The 12,527-nt window shown below is 39.1% G+C and overlaps 1 protein-coding gene across 7 annotated transcripts in view; it reads right to left on the bottom strand.

Annotated features, from left to right (window-relative positions):
- SPICE1 (spindle and centriole associated protein 1) overlaps positions 1-12,527 on the bottom strand; it is a 66,033-nt gene that overhangs the window by 47,371 nt on the left and 6,135 nt on the right. The window contains exon 1 of one of the 7 annotated variants that reach the window (XR_004382040.1): positions 7,344-7,510. The exons of 2 other annotated variants lie outside the window; for them this stretch is intronic. Coding sequence is in view for 2 of the 5 variants with exons in the window: in XM_032852224.1 (XP_032708115.1) it covers positions 7,344-7,385 (42 nt within the window). In the remaining 3 variants the exon portion in view is untranslated. Of the gene's footprint in view, positions 1-5,458; positions 5,659-5,895; positions 5,993-7,343; positions 7,511-12,527 lie in introns of those variants that run through there. 4 more of the 7 variants (XM_032852224.1, XM_032852223.1, XM_032852225.1 and 1 more) reach the window with 4 other exon arrangements.

Genomic DNA, 12,527 nt, shown 5'->3' on the forward strand with positions numbered 1-12,527 from the left:
AAAACCACAATGACGGGGCACCTGGGTGGTTCAGTGGGTTAAAGCCTCTGCCTTCAGTTCAGGTCATGATCCCAGGGTCCTGGGATCAAGCCCCACATAGGGCTCTCTGCTCTGCAGGGAGCCTGTTTCCTCCCCTCTCTCTGCCTGCCTCTCTGCCTACTTGTGATCTCTCTCTGTCAAATAAATAAAATCTTTAAAAAAAAAAAAACACACAATGACATAACACCTCATACCCACTAGAATGATTATAAACAAAAGGGTGGAAATAACAAGAGTTGGTGAGAATGCAGAGAAACGATACTCTTGTATTATTAGTGGGAACGCAAAATAGCATGGCCACTTTGGAAAACAGTTCAGTAGCTTCTGGAAAAGTTAAACACAGTTACCACAATTCTAGTCCTAGGTATACGTCCAAGAATTCAAAACTTATGCCAATACAAAACTTGCACATGAATGTTCATAGCAACATTATATTCTTAATAGACAAAAAGCGGAAAAATCCCAAATGTCTACCAGCGGCTGAATGGATAAATAAAATATGGTGCATCCATACAATGGAATATTACTTAGCAATATAAGGAATGAAGTACTGATATATGCTATAACATAGCATAGGAACCTTGAGAATATTATGGTTAAGAAGCCAGACACCAAAGGCCATATATTATATGATTCTATTTACACAAAATGTCCAGGATAGGCAAATCCATAGAGACAAAAAAGAGACAAGCAGTTGGCAGGGTCTGAAAGGAGGAGGGAATGGATGCTAATGGGTACGGGGTTTCTTTTTGAGGTGATGAAAATGTTCTAAAATGAGTCAGTCAATCAATGCACAACTCTGTAAATTTATTTAAAAGCTCTGAACTACAGACTTCTAAGGGGTAAATTTCATGGTATATAAGTTATATCTTAATAAAGCTGTTATTAAAAAGATATGGAAAATACAACAGTTGTTCAGAAATAGTTTCTAATGTATTTTACTCTCTAACCTACTCTTCAATTTACTCTGCAGAAATAAAGGAGAATAATAAAATGTCACTAAATCTGTTGGATGAATTATATACCCATTAAAATTGTATTAAGAAAAATGTTTAATGACACAACAAAACATAAAATTAAGTGTAAAAAGTAGAATATAGAACTTCAAGTATAGTATATTCTCAATGATGTTAATATACACACACTATTAATAAGCATTTATTTATGCTAAGCATTTCACATTTAATCCCACAACCCTATGAGGCACATTCTGTCTCGAGAGACAATACAGCACAGTGGTTAAGAATAGAGACTGAAATCAGACTGTCTGGGTTCACAACCCAACTTTGCCAGAAATTGTAAAATGGAACTAATTAAATACATAAGTTGCTGAAAACCCCTACCTAGAACATACTAAGTTCTAATTAGGATTAATGACGATGGTGTCATTAACTGGTGTTAGTGGTCTCATTTCCCAAATGAGAAAAATGGGATTTAAAAGATTAAGCACATTATATTGCTCAAAGTCACACAAATAATAATGGGCAGGTGGGAGGTGACATTCAAAATCAGGTCTGACTCAGTAGCAGCATTTTTGCTCACGAGCTCTGTTCCCATGCTTTAATAAAACCACCTTTTTGGGAAAAAAAACAAAAACACAGGTCTCACTAAATGTAATGTACTTCCTAGAAAATGGCACTAATACTGAGTTATCTCTGGTTGGTTCTAGATTTTCCAGATTTTCTACAATGAATCCATTTTACTCTTAAAATAATTCATTTCAAGTTATATTATTTAAAATACTATACTTATTCAGAAGCTGAAATTTTGAAAAACCTCAGCCTCAATTCTGAAATTCTGAAAAACCTCAGCCTCAATTCTGAAAAACCAACCATGAGTCTGACAGATGCAAAAGCTTATGAGCAGTCAAAAAAGGCCCATATACTTCTTTCAATGGTGAGGCCCTCAATATAACAGTATCAGAAATTTAGGAAAAGCAGTATTTTTTAAATCATAGCCATTTGTACACTAATGGTGACTTCTGATGATAAATATAATTATCCAAATGGAACTTTTCTTGAGCAAAGAGATGTGGAAATTTAATATAAACAACTGAACAAATGCCTGAGTATTATTTGTGGCAATGTGAACAAGTCTCAATTTTAGCATAAGAAAATGTAACATCCCAAAAATAACCATATTCACTGACAAAAACTGCAATGAAATGAAGGTAGATGCTATGGTCTGAATGTGTTCCCCCAAAATTCATGTTGAATCCTAAGCCCCAAAAGTGACGGCATTAGGAGGTAGGGCCTTTGGGAAGTGGGGCCTGTGGGAGGCAGAGCCCTCATGAATAGGACTAGTGCTGTCATAAAAGGGGCTCCACAGGGGCGCCTGGGTGGCTCAGTGGGTTAAGCCGCTGCCTTCGGCTCAGGTCATGATCTCGGGGTCCTGGGATCGAGTCCCACATGGGGCTTTTTGCTCAGCAGGGAGCCTGCTTCCCTCTCTCTCTCTCTCTCTGCCTGCCTCTCCATCTACTTGTGATCTCTCTCTGTCAAATAAATTTTTAAAAAGGGTGGGGGGGCTCCACAGATCCCTAACCCCATTCACCATGTGAGGACACACCATGTGGTGGCTATGAACCAGGAAGAGGGCCCTTACCAGAACATGACCATGTTGGAGACTTGATCCTGGACTTCACAGTCTCCAGAACTGTGAGAAAAAAATTTCTCGTTTATAAGCTACCTAGTCTCCGGTATTTTGTTATGGAAGTCTGAATGGACTACAATAGTCTACTACTGTTCTCGTTTTCTTTTTTTTTTTTTTTTTAAACTTCAATTTAGGCTAGCAAAGCTGGCTGTGGTTACTCTTAAGACGACCTGCAATGAATAATGCCATCATATCATCCCTTACCCTTGAGTCTGGACAGGATCTATGACTTACTAGAGGTTTTTTCCCGCTGTGATTTGTTTTATCCAATAAAACAAGGCAAAGGTGAGGAGATGTCATTCCTGTGATTACATTATGTCACACAAGTCTCTGTCTTAGGAAAGTAGAGCAAGAGAGTCTCTCCTGCTGGTTTTGAAGAAGCCGACTGCCACTTGTGACTGCCATATGGCAGAGAACTCTGACAGCTGTGGGCAGCCCCCAGCAGAAAAGTCAATAAAAAGACTCCTATGGCATACAGCCACAGGGAAATGAATTCTGCCAATAACCTAAGTGAGGTGAGCCTGGAAGCAGACTTTTCCCAAGCTGGGTTCTAGATGAGAACGCAGACCACCAACACATTAATCATAACTTTGTGAGAACCTAAGCACCCTACCGAGCTAAACCATGTCCAAATTCCTGCCTCACAGAAACTGTGAGATAATGAGTATTGTTTTAAGCCACTAGGTTTGTGATCATTTGTTACACAGTATAGGAGACTAATATGCTAGCCAACGCTCAATTCCAGCCTGTGTGTGCTAAGATCACAGAGGGAGAACTAAGCTGTAATGTAGGAACAACCCTTGCACTGAAAAGTGTTCCCTTGAACATCTCCAATACAAGTGGGCATATTTTTCTTAACCCAGGATCAGACTTCGTGGTCTAACAAAGAGATTTTGAGTCATTTACAGATATCAGATATCGTAGAGGAGCTGTAGTTCATATGCTGAAATGTGAGACTATTGAGATATTCTGATGGTTTTTAGTACTAAGGAGTACAAAATCAGCATAGACCAGAAAATCTAGGCCTGTTTGGAGAAAATCTAAAATATTAATACTTTCCTAACTGTAAATTGTTGGTGCCTTCTTACCTCTTCTCAAGCCTTTTCCAAAGCTAAAGACTCCCACTCCTGGAAGCCTCCCCCTCCCTTGGTTTCCATGACACTTTTTCTCTCAGTTTCTCTTCTATTCATCTCCCCTTTTCTTTGCAGGCTCTGTTGGCCCCTCCTCAGATACCACATAATCAAAAACTTCACGCAGTTCTATCTCAACCCTCTTATCTTTACATTGGACACCCTCTCTCTTCATCCAATAATTGTTTTTTATAAGCTATCATATGCCAGACACTGATTGGCATTGAAGATAAAGCAGTAAACAGGTCTAATATGGTACAAGCTCTCATGGAGAGCTCTCTTACTTTTACTTTCTTACTAGAAAGTAAGAAAGGTGTTCACATCTTCCCTCAGTGACCTTACTCATACCCTTGAACAAAGCTACAAGTGCACGGGGCACATAAACACACTGTTAAAGTGAGCCCCAAATCAAGGATCCACATTATTCCTCAACATACCAAATGCTCATTTCCAACTGCCTTCTGTGTGTATCTCCCAAATATCTCACATACAATATAGTCAAAATATAGCTTATCATCCATGCCCCTCCCCACCAACCTCTAGTTCTTGATATACAATTGGCATGCTCAGTAAATGTCTAAACTCAACTGAACTTACAGAATTACCATCCTCCTGGTTGCTCCAGTTTAAAACCTTAGTTAGCATCATCTTCTATTCCTTCCTGTCTCTTAGCCAATCAGATACCGGAATCTATTCATTCTTTCCCTGAAATATCTCTCTCATCTGTCCCCTCTTCATCTCTACTAGGAATGTTTTCGTCCAAGCTCTTTCTCCTAATTGAACTCCTTCACTCATATGCTACTTCGTTATCCATTATTTCAACAAATATTTTGAAAACACCTGTCAAGAGCCAGGCACAAAATACAAGAAAGTAAAATAGTCTGCACCTTCACAGAGCTTAGGGTTTATCAGAAGACCACAATTAAAATGAGTAATTACAATAAAAAGAAGTAAATTCAGTGTCATGTGAATACCTAACTTACTCTACACAGTACAAAAAGACCACTACATCCCTGTAATTGCTCCCAAAATGTTTAAGCTGAGAGTTAAAGTATGAATAAAGCTAGAAGTGGGGGAAAGAATGTTCCTGGTGGGAGAAAAAGCATTTACAAAGGGTTTGAGAAGTTCAGTTTGATCAACAAATTTGAAAAGGTGAGAGGCTAGAAAGAGGTTAAAAAAGAAAGGCAGAGGACATATCACGGCCTTCTAAGCTACAGCAATTTGAACACTATCCTAAAGAAGCCACAGAAGCCACTGGAGGATTTTAGGGAAGGAGAGTTATGATGAGATTTAGCAAATCCACTCTAGCTGGTGGAAAACTGACCAAAGGGAAACAGGACCTCTTTCCAAAAACTGTCCCTGAAATCAATCCTTTATCCTGATATCAGGACAGAGTATAACTCTCAGCCCTTTACTTTCTTCCCCAAAAGATTTTAATAGCTCGTCCCTACAGAGAGGACTCCAACTCAGCTACGCACGAGGACCCTCTGCCCTCCTTGAGGCAAGGCTGACCTTCCCTTCCAGTCTTTGCTCCTCTCAACCTCCCACACATATAACTCCCGCTCACAAGTTGTTCCACCCATCCTTTCTGTTCTGCGGGGAACCCCTTCAGACTTTCGCTCCCTTCTCCACGCGGTTAACTCCACTCACTCCTCAAAACTCATTCCGGCGGCTCCTCCTGATAAACTCTTTCCTGACCATCCAGTCGACTGAAATGACACTCCCTGTCCCCCGGTACCCTGGGTATTCTGTCTCCCGCTACACTGCAAATTCCTTGATAGATACAATAGGGTACCCCCCAACTTCAGCTCTCTCCCCGAAAGCGCTGCGCACACTCAGAGTGCACCTAAGGGGAGCGCGCTAGACACCAACACACCCACTCATCCTGACACACACAAACAGTCGCAAAACACAGAGTCGCGGTGCCCTTTCCCTACTAAGGATCCTCCACCCAGGCGCCTAAAGCCCTAGGGAACAGAAGAGAGACGCCACCACCGTTTTCCCCGTCCTGCAGACCGGCCCCTAAGACGCGCTGGGGCTACAGGCTGCAGGTCCCTGCCACCTCGTCGCAACCTGCCTTTCCGTTTCCCGACGGCCTCCTCCACCTCCACTAAAACTTCAGGCTTCAGAACTGCCCGGCCCGCCACAGGATAACGCAGCCGACAACTTCCGGGATGTTGCCTAGGCTACCCGAGCCCCGCCCCACTCCCTGGCGTATATCCGGTGAGACCAGTGCGCAGGCGCCTCCCACAGGCTGGCAGAAATTGTGGGAAAAGGCTTCTGTGCGTCCTTCTTTCCTGTGCTCTGTGTAAGATTCAGGGCAAGGCTTTGGAGGCTAGGCGTGTGGCACTAGCCAGTTTCTCGTGAATTCTCTCCACAACAGGCTTCACATACAACATTTACTTGCTTTCACCTTTTTTTTTTTTTCCAAGAATGTATATACTGCCTACCAATGTGCCATAGACAATAGTAGGCCCTGCGGGATCTAGAAACACTCAAGATCTCTGTCATCAGTAAGATCTCTGTATCAGTTTACTGCATAGTAGTAAACAGCTATCAACAACACCAGTGTAAAATTAGAACTGTGACAAGTACTAGAAGATACTAGATACTAAATTTATAGGAGTATTTGTAGGAATTACTCAGGAAATCTGAAAAGTAGATGAGTCAGCTACCAGGGAAGAATAAAACAACCCTGCAGAGGGAGGCACATAAGCGAAGCTGTGTGGCAAGTGCAAAGAACTGGAACAAGTTCAGTATATCTGAAGATGAGAGAGCAGTGGGAGCATGGTGTAAGGAAAGCTGGTGTAATAAGGCTAGAGCCAGGACAGGAAGAGCTGTGTGGGCCATGTTAAGGACTTTACAAGCATTTTATTTGAAAATAGACCTAATTTGCTCCAATATGACAACTTCCTTTAGTCCTTGGTTTTCTACTGTTAAGACACATCCATACAGGGACAAGCAAATATGTTCAGCACCTTCTAGATGCTAAGAACTGCCTTCTAATAGTTTCCACTCTGACTGGGGAAGTTGATGTAGATATATTTGATGATCTATCAATATAATCATTCCCTATATACATCCTCAACTCCCTGCCCCTCTCTGAATTACTGTAATACTGGGCAAAGCCACAACTCTGGCCTTAGCAAAACTATATACTAAGTGCCTGCACCTTTGCAACTGAAACTGAAAAAAGAAAAACACCCAACCATGTTGACTTTCAATTCATAATCACTAATTTTATTTTTTTAAAGATTTTATTTTTTTTGTTTGACACAGAGAGAGAGAGAGAGAGAGAGATCATAAGTAGGCAGAGAGGCAGAGAGGGAGGTGGAAGCAGGCTTCCTGCTGAGCAGAGAGTCCAGTGCAGGGCTGGACCACAGGACCCTGAGATCATGACCTGAGCCAAAGGCCAAGGCCTAACTCACTAAGCCACCCAGGTGCCCCAAAATCACTAATTTTAAATGTGCCCTTAAAGATGCCCAAAAACCATATTAAACTTCACCCTCCATTGATTTCTCCTACCCTTCTACATGACAACTTTATACTGTCTCTCACATCCAACATATCTTCCTCTATCCTCAGTTTCAGGCAGTGGTCTTGCTTCCTAATTCATTGGACACTGAAGCAATCTGAAGAGAATTTCCGTAAGTTCATATTGCTAATTCAATCCTTCTATCGCATCTTTACCCACAAACTTGCCTTCCAGAAGCTTAACAAAACCTAAACACAAGAAAGATGAAGAACATTACATCAGTGTACATAACAAATTACACATTAAATTGTTCAGAAACATATATTTAAAATATATGTAAAAGTAAATGCATGGCAACAATTGCATAAAGACCAGAGGACAAAAATGGAAGTCTATTACTGTAAGATTCATATATTATTCCTGATGTGTATAATATTACTTGCAGGTAGACTATAATAAGTTAAATATGTATATCATAAACCCTAAAGCCATCACTAAAATACTAAATACTAAAAATACTAAAAATTACTTGGCTAACCTAAAAGTAAGCAGAAAAAGTACAAAAAAAATGAAACAAAGAACAGATGGGAGAAATAGAAAACAAATAGCAAGATGATAGATTCATGTCAATCATTACATTAAATGTAAATGGTCTAAATAACCCTGTTAAAAGGCAGAGATTATCAGTATAGGTTTTTTTTTTAATTGCTTCCTATTAGAAGAAACTACATTAAATATAAAAACTGAAGTTTAAAGGGGCACTTGGGTGGCTTAATGTGTTAAAGCTTCTACCTTCAGCTCAGGTCATGATCCCAGGGTCCTGGGATCAAGCCCCACATCGGGCTCTCTGCTCAGCGGGGAGCCTTCTTCCTCCTCTCTCTGCCTGCCTCTCTGTCTACTTGTAATCTCTGTCTGTCAAATAAATAAAATCTTTAAAAAAAACTGAAGTTTAAAGTACAAAGATAGAAAGATATGTCATGCTAACACTGGTCAAATGAAGTTGGAATGGCTTCATCAGTATTAGATGAACTAGTTTTCAGAGCAAAGAATATTACCAGGGGTAAAAAAGGAAAAAAATCATTTCATGATGACAAAGAGGATATTAAATCAAAAATATATAAAAATCCTAAACACTTATTCACTTAATAAGAAAGCTTCAAAATAAATGAGGCAAAAACTGATAGAACTGCAATGTAAAATTAAAAGTCCACAATTATAATCATAAATCTCAAAGCCCTTCACTGAATAATTTATAATACAAATAGGCAGAAAATCAGCAAGGTTATAAAAGACTTTACAAAACTATCAACCATTCTGACTTGATTGACATTCATAGAACACTGGTCCAACAACCAGCAGAATCCACATTCTTTTCATATATATATACATATATATATATATACAGAAATTTTAGCAAGATGGACAATAATCTGGACCATAAAACAAATTTCAATAAATTCAGAAAGATTTAAGTCATATCATATTAGGAATGTTCTCTGACTACAATGCAATTAAATTAGAAATCAGTAATATAATGATTCTTGTCAAATCCCTCAAAATTGGGGGAAAAAATAATATGCCTCTTAAAAAGCCATTAGTCAAACAAGAAATCAAAGCAAAATGTATTTTGAACTAAATGAAAATGAAAATACAGGATATAAAAATTTGTGAAATGTAACAGAAATAGTACTTCAAGAGAAATACATGGGACTAAACACCTATATAGAAAAGAAAGTCTCAAATCAGTGGCCTCAGCTTTTATCTTCAGAAATTAGATAAATAAATAAAAACAAGTCAAATCCAAAGTAATAAGAAGAAAGAAAATAATAAAGATCAAAACTGAATCAATAAAATAGAAAGGCAAAATAAAAGAAAAATAATGACAGTGATGGTTGGATCTTTGAGAAGATTAATTAAATTGCTGAACCTCTAAACAAAGTGATCAGGAAAATTACCTATAAACTACCAATATCAGAAGTGAGAGCAGTGAAATATTCTACAAACACTAAAAGAATGTATTTTGAACAACCTTATGGTAATAAATTTAATAAAACAGATAAATGGACAACTTTCCTAAAAGATATAAATTACCAAAGCTTTCTCAAGGAAAAAATAGATAACCTGAATTGCTCTGTATCTGTTACAAGGAGGAAGCAAGAGAGAGACATAAAGGAGGAAGGAAACTTTAGAGGGTAATAGATATATAGATAATGGTTTCACGGATATGTATGTATATAACACAAGTGATATGTGCACGTTAAATATGTGAAGTTTATCATCAGTTATACTCAAGAAAGCTGTTTATATAGATTTCTTTGCATGGTCCAAATATAAACCGGATGAGCTCCCCAAACCATAAGATGCCCTGCTTCTACTTAACCTAATTCCAGCTTCCACATTCCAACTTCCAATCAGTGTTTCTGAAGTTTTCCCTTTATTACACTATAAGTCTTTTTCACTCCTCTCCTATCTTTGAGTCTCTGCCTAATGCAGGTGATGGTGGCTGAAATCTTTCCTATATCTAGTTCTGAATAAACAGTCAGTTTACTCTCATGTCAATAGACTTTGTTTCCACAACTGCTTATATTTTTTAATGACATTGATTTTTTTTAATATTGACCAGATTTGTAATAATACCTGATAAGATCCCTTTCAGTTAGGTTCAAGAGCATGTTTTATCCAATATCTTTTCCAATAGATGAAATTGCCTGGTTGATGAGCATAAAGAGCCTATTTAAGGTTATTTATTTGAGAGAGAGCGAGAGAGAGAACATGCCCGAGTTGGGCAAGGGATAAAGGGGGAGAGTCTTCAAGCAGACTCCCCACTAAGCAGTGAGCCAAGCACAAGGCTCAATCCCATGCCCTAGGAGTTCATGACCTGAGCTGAAACCAGGAGCTGGATGCTAAATGAACTGCGCCACCCAGTGCCCCATAAAGAGCCTATTTAAAAGTGTTGTGAGAAGCTGGCCTTAACTTATTCATGGGTATGGTACATGATTCCCTTAAAATATTTTGCCACATCTCCATGCTACAAAGAAGAGTCTAATATCAAGCATAAAATTTCTAAATGTATGGGCCTTCCTGTTAACACTTCATTGGGACATAATCAATGTATCTCTGAGGGAATGGGTCATATGGCCTTACAGACTAGTGGGAGTACATTTCGCCAAGGGAGCTCAAGGATTTCTGAAAGTTTGGCTAATTTTAATTTAAGGACGCCATTTGTTCTTTTGATTTTTCCCAGAAGTTTGTGGATGCTAAGACAGTACAGTTTTTGAGAAAGGGTAATGATTTACAAAGTTCTTTTAAAAGGATTCATATAAATTCTGTCTTGTTCATTGGATATAAAAATTGATATACCCCAGGTTTGAAACAAAAAATCAAACAGCTTTTCAGAGACTGAAAAAAATTACAGCAAAGATTTTCAGCAAGGAAATGGTTTAACCCATGCTGTGGAGGGTGGGAACTGGATAAAACTCATCTGAAGGTGTTTAAAGGGTCTTTGAGACTTTGGCTCCCACAATGCCTCATCTTTACAGGTTGCATTCTGTCTTTTTTTAAAGTTTCTCAACTAATGTTGATTTGAAATTGTTAGCAAGTTTTTTAAGATTTTATTTATTTTTTTGACAGGGAGAGATAGAGCGAGCCAGAGTACACAAGCAGGGGAAACGGCAGAGAGGAAGGGAGAAGCAAACTCCTCACTGAGCAGGGAGCCTGACGTTGGGGTTTGATTCCAGGACACTGGGATCATGACTTGAGCCAAAGACAGATGCTTAACTGACTGAGCCACCCAGGCACCCCAATAGTAAGCAATTTGTCTTTACTGTGATGAGCCTTTTCATGGAGCAATTCAGCTAATAATCATTTGAAATCATCTGGTGCCACCAAATGGCCATGTTGAGTGTGCCAAGGATGATCTCAGTGAAGGATATTCTTCGTCTTTCCACTCTTCCATTTCCAAAACAGTCGTTTAATGTGGATATTTAATGATGGCCTCTTTGAGGCAATCTAGAGATTTATCCTTTGGGGTTTTAGTTAGTATCACAAGCTTGGTTAAGGCAGCTTACCTGGCAAAATGATCTACTGGAGGATTTCCTTTAACTCTGTTAGCATCAGCCTCAGTCTTTACAATAGCCATCTCCCTGGGAGGTAGAAGTGTATCTAAAGGTTCCTTAACTTGTTGTCCACTTCTGCTGGTGTTCCAGCAGAAGTAAGGAAAAGTTTTTGTTTCTAAAACATCATGCACTACTCCAGAAACATGCCTGCTATCTGCATACATGTTTATTTACTCTCAGGTCTTTGTCTGATTGACAAGCTCTGCAAAATATTATAAATTCTGCCATGTGCACTAACTTTACCTCAGGTAGATGACTATCCTACAAAGGAAAATTTAGATAAGTGATAGCATCAGAGATAGCCTAATAACCAGTTTCAATTCTGAAGTATGACCCATGAACAAATAGTACGTCTAGATTCTCAATGTGAGTCTCCAGTAAAGCTAAGCAAAGTGCAGAAAGTCCCCTAACTGAAGAAATACAATTACGGGGTTCCTCTTCTTCAAAGCAAAAGAGTGGTAGGATTCAGGGTATTTTAGCAGTGGCTAGGAATGTAAGAGGGAGAGGGCAACAGAAATCTATAAGAGGTTAATCAATGGACTTCAGGGTGTTGCGGGTTCTCCAGGAGACTTGACCGGTAGTCAAGTCAGTACTGCATGAGGAACCATAAAATCAAACAAGGAACCTAGAACTAATTCCACAGAAGCATGTGCAAGTTTTGCAGTGGCACTATTGCCCTAACACAGAGGGTATAATCCTTTGCAACTGGAGTAGGTGTGAGGCTACAGTAAGTGATGGGTTTTTTTATGGTGTCCATGAAGTTGACTTAAAGCCCTGAGGCTTTAAAACCCAGAACACTGATGCACAAATAGACAAAAGCGTTTCTATTGTTGGTAGGGATGTCTAGGCAAGTGGGCTGTTGAGGACCCTTCTTCAGATTAAAGAAGGCTTGTGTAACACTTGGGCTCCCAGAAGAGTGGATCTTACTAAAGCCTTAGTCATTTCATAAAGAGGTGTCACAATCTAGGAAAAAAATTACACCCCTTGTCTGAAATATTAGACCTAGATATCATCTCAGCTATAATTTTGTGAGGGGTCTAGGATAGTTTTGGATAGTCTTTATCCTTTTATGAGAGAATGTTTTTCACTCCTTCAAATAGCTCGTGCCCTAAATAATGT

This window comes from Lontra canadensis, unplaced genomic scaffold (assembly GCF_010015895.1).
Source record: "Lontra canadensis isolate GAN:19392208 unplaced genomic scaffold, GSC_riverotter_1.0 scaffold6, whole genome shotgun sequence".
Taxonomy (NCBI): domain Eukaryota; kingdom Metazoa; phylum Chordata; class Mammalia; order Carnivora; family Mustelidae; genus Lontra; species Lontra canadensis.